At 18.0% G+C, this 2,419-nt stretch overlaps 1 protein-coding gene across 1 annotated transcript in view; it reads left to right on the forward strand.

The window, feature by feature from the left end:
• Positions 1-2,055, forward strand: part of PRSY57_0210400 (GAF domain-related protein, putative) — a gene marked incomplete at both ends in the record, with an annotated part of 3,548 nt that extends 1,493 nt beyond the window's left edge. The window contains one exon of the mRNA XM_020114414.1: positions 1-2,055. Coding sequence (XP_019970885.1) covers positions 1-2,055 — 2,055 coding nt within the window.
• Between the last annotated feature and the right edge of the window lie 364 nt (positions 2,056-2,419).

A 2,419-nucleotide genomic window follows, 5' to 3' on the forward strand; every position in this document is an offset into this window, starting at 1 on the left:
AAAGAATTGAATGAAGATGAAGATGAGGAGGAAGATGAAGAGGAAGATGAAGAGGAAGATGAAGAGGAAGATGAGGAGGAAGATGAAGAGGAAGATGAAGAGGAAGATGAAGAGGAAGAGGAAGACGAGGAAGTTGTATATGAAGAAAATATCAAAGAAAATAAAGATGACATAGATTATAATGATGATAAATATGATAAGAATTATGAGCATGATGAAAAAAAGGAAAAGATATTTTATAAGCAAAATGGAGATGATCATGATGAAAACAACTACGAATTAATTCAAGATTATTATTATGAAGAAAAAAAGAATAATATATATAATAAAAATCATACTATACAATATGAAAAGAATAATAATATTGATAAGACTAAATTTAGTAATAATATATATACACCTAAGTTTGATAATTATATGGATTATAAAGGGAATATAAAAGAACATACAGCAAATAATATTAAAGATCAATTATTGCTTTTTAATATTGATAAAACTATGAAGGACGAAATTTTAACAAGTAATAAAATAAATAAAGATAAAAGTAGTGATGATATTATTAATAGTAACAAAACATATAATGAGGAAAAAAAATTATATACTTCAACCACAGGTATACATAAGAATAATATGGGTGATAAATTACAAGATGATACATTTTATTTTAAATTATTAAATAAGAATAAATATTATATGAATAATGTTAATGAAAATTTCGATATATATTATATATTATATAATATAGAAAATGTTGAACAACTATTTAAGAAAATAAAAGAAAACAATTTCTTGTTGTTTAACATGAAAAATTGTATTCGTATGTTTATACTCTTCAGGGATTTATATGTGAAAGAGGAAAACGGTTACAATATTATAAAAAGTCAAAATAATACTACAACAATAACTACTACTAATAATGATGATAGGAATGATAGTAGTGAAAATAATAATAATAATAATAATAATAATAATAATTATAATTCTGTCATATTTTCAACAAATGAAAAAATTTATGATATGCTAAATAGGGATAATAATATATACAAAAAGGTAAAGAAAGAAATATTTGAGGGTGATTCGAGAATTAAGACAATAGAAAATAAACCGAACTTAACAAATAAAAATTATATAAATAATGACAATATTGATAATAATAATATTAATGGTGATAATATTTATAATGATGATCTTAAGAAATATTATTTGAATACTTCTATATTTAATAAAGACTTATATGTAAAACATTTTGTAGATATTATTATGAACAGAAGTTTGAAAGAAATTATAAAAATGAATGAATATATATCAGAAAAAATTAATACTTTATTATTTCACAAAGGGAATATGTTAAATGATGTTACAAAATTATATATGTCTAATGCATATGGTGAAAAATGTTTTTTTTTTAATTTTCCACAAATAAAAGAAATAATATTTGTAAATGAATATGAAAAAAAAATGGATATGAAATATTTTAAAATGTTAAAAAAAATATATAAATATAATTTAAATAAAATTTTCAGTAATAATTATAAGTTTTTTATAATTAAAAAAAAAAAAAAATTAAAAAAATTATGTTATATTATGAAAAGTTTCCATCCACATATATTAGATGAATTCTGGTTTAATTTATCATGTCAAAATGAAATAAAAAATATATATTATAAAAATTTACATTTTGTTATTAGTTTACATAATTCATCAATTATAGATTTTAAAATAATTAATCATTTTATATTAAATAAAATATTTGAAAATATATCCATCAATTGTACTACCTCAAGTATGTATTATAATATAAAAACGATAGATTTTATCTCATATAGAAATTTGTATCTTTTAAAAAATTATACAATGCATGATCTTATTTATAAATATATTATATATTATTATTGTAGAAAAAAATTAAAAAGAAAAAATTTTCATTATTTTAATTATCAAGATTTATATATAGCTGAAAACTATTTTGGTCTTAACACACATACCAAGAAGGTACCCAACATGTTAGATCAAAATCTAGGAAAAAAAAGTGCCATAGTAACAGTAGAGAGATAAAAAAAAAAAAATATATATATATATATATATATATATTTATATATAATTTTTTTTCTCTTATAATTCTATCACCCTTACTTTGTAAGGGAAATATTTTTCTATAATAGTAAAATAAACTTTATACTTATTTCAACTACATATAAATAATATGATGAGTAGTTCTTCTATTTATATGTTAATTTTTTTTTTTTTTTTTTTTTTTTTTTTTTTCCTTTTTATTTATATGATGTGTATGATAATAAGTATTTTTTTTTTATTTTTTATAAAATATAAAATAATAATCTATCTTTTTTTTTTTATTTTCAAATAATATTTTTTTTTATATTTTTTTTTTTTTTTTTTATATTTATATTTTTACATATTT

This window comes from Plasmodium reichenowi, chromosome 2 (assembly GCF_001601855.1).
Source record: "Plasmodium reichenowi strain SY57 chromosome 2, whole genome shotgun sequence".
NCBI classification, from domain to species: domain Eukaryota; phylum Apicomplexa; class Aconoidasida; order Haemosporida; family Plasmodiidae; genus Plasmodium; species Plasmodium reichenowi.